The following is a 606-nucleotide window of genomic DNA, read 5'->3' as shown; positions in this document are numbered from 1 at the left end:
CACACTGATTCATTCAGATTCAGCAATTTCCAATTTAATTTTACCGTATTTTAACCATAACTTTTCTCTGTGTTTTAGCTAATATCACAAATTTATTTATATTATTTTCTCCAGGAAGATAATATACATAAGGATATGTACGGTTTTAAGGGTATTTTGATGTTTATTATCATCATTATGACGATATTGATAAAGACATAACAACTGCATTACATTAATACTATTTTGTTAACATTACCGTATTGTGCCTATTACCATCATGATTGTCTAGATCACATCGATTATGATCGATCGATTCCCCTTAATTTGCAACATCTCTTACCACTTAACGCAAACAACACACCTTGAGCATCAGGGACCTTATCCAATGTGTTTCCACGTTCCCACTTGCCCGCGTAGCCTTCCACGGGGACGAGGTCACAGAGGTCATCCTCGAAGCTACAACTCCAAGAATCGACGGGCTCCAGGCGTCGGGCCCTGAGAGGCGGTGGTCGGGTCGACGGGATTTTGTATCGCTGCTTCGGGAGGATTTACTGCGGAGGAGGAGGAGCTGGCGTTGGGTTTTTGAAGGTGGAGTGTTAGGGTCCTGATTTATGTGCTTTCCGT

General features: G+C 41.6%; 2 protein-coding genes across 2 annotated transcripts in view; both read right to left on the bottom strand.

Annotated features, from left to right (window-relative positions):
* Positions 1 to 494, bottom strand: part of LOC119592414 (MAM and LDL-receptor class A domain-containing protein 1-like) — an 8,928-nt gene extending 8,434 nt beyond the window's left edge. The window contains exon 1 of the mRNA XM_037941235.1: positions 344 to 494. The gene's annotated coding sequence lies outside the window, so the exon portion shown is untranslated. The remainder of the gene's footprint in view (positions 1 to 343) is intronic.
* Positions 495 to 530: 36 nt separating this feature from the next.
* LOC119592413 (MAM and LDL-receptor class A domain-containing protein 1-like) overlaps positions 531 to 606 on the bottom strand; it is a 5,875-nt gene continuing 5,799 nt past the window's right edge. The window contains exon 11 of the mRNA XM_037941234.1: positions 531 to 550. Coding sequence (XP_037797162.1) covers positions 531 to 550 — 20 coding nt within the window. The remainder of the gene's footprint in view (positions 551 to 606) is intronic.

This window comes from Penaeus monodon, chromosome 30 (assembly GCF_015228065.2).
Source record: "Penaeus monodon isolate SGIC_2016 chromosome 30, NSTDA_Pmon_1, whole genome shotgun sequence".
NCBI lineage: Eukaryota > Metazoa > Arthropoda > Malacostraca > Decapoda > Penaeidae > Penaeus > Penaeus monodon.
This window is presented reverse-complemented; position numbering and strand designations above follow the sequence as displayed.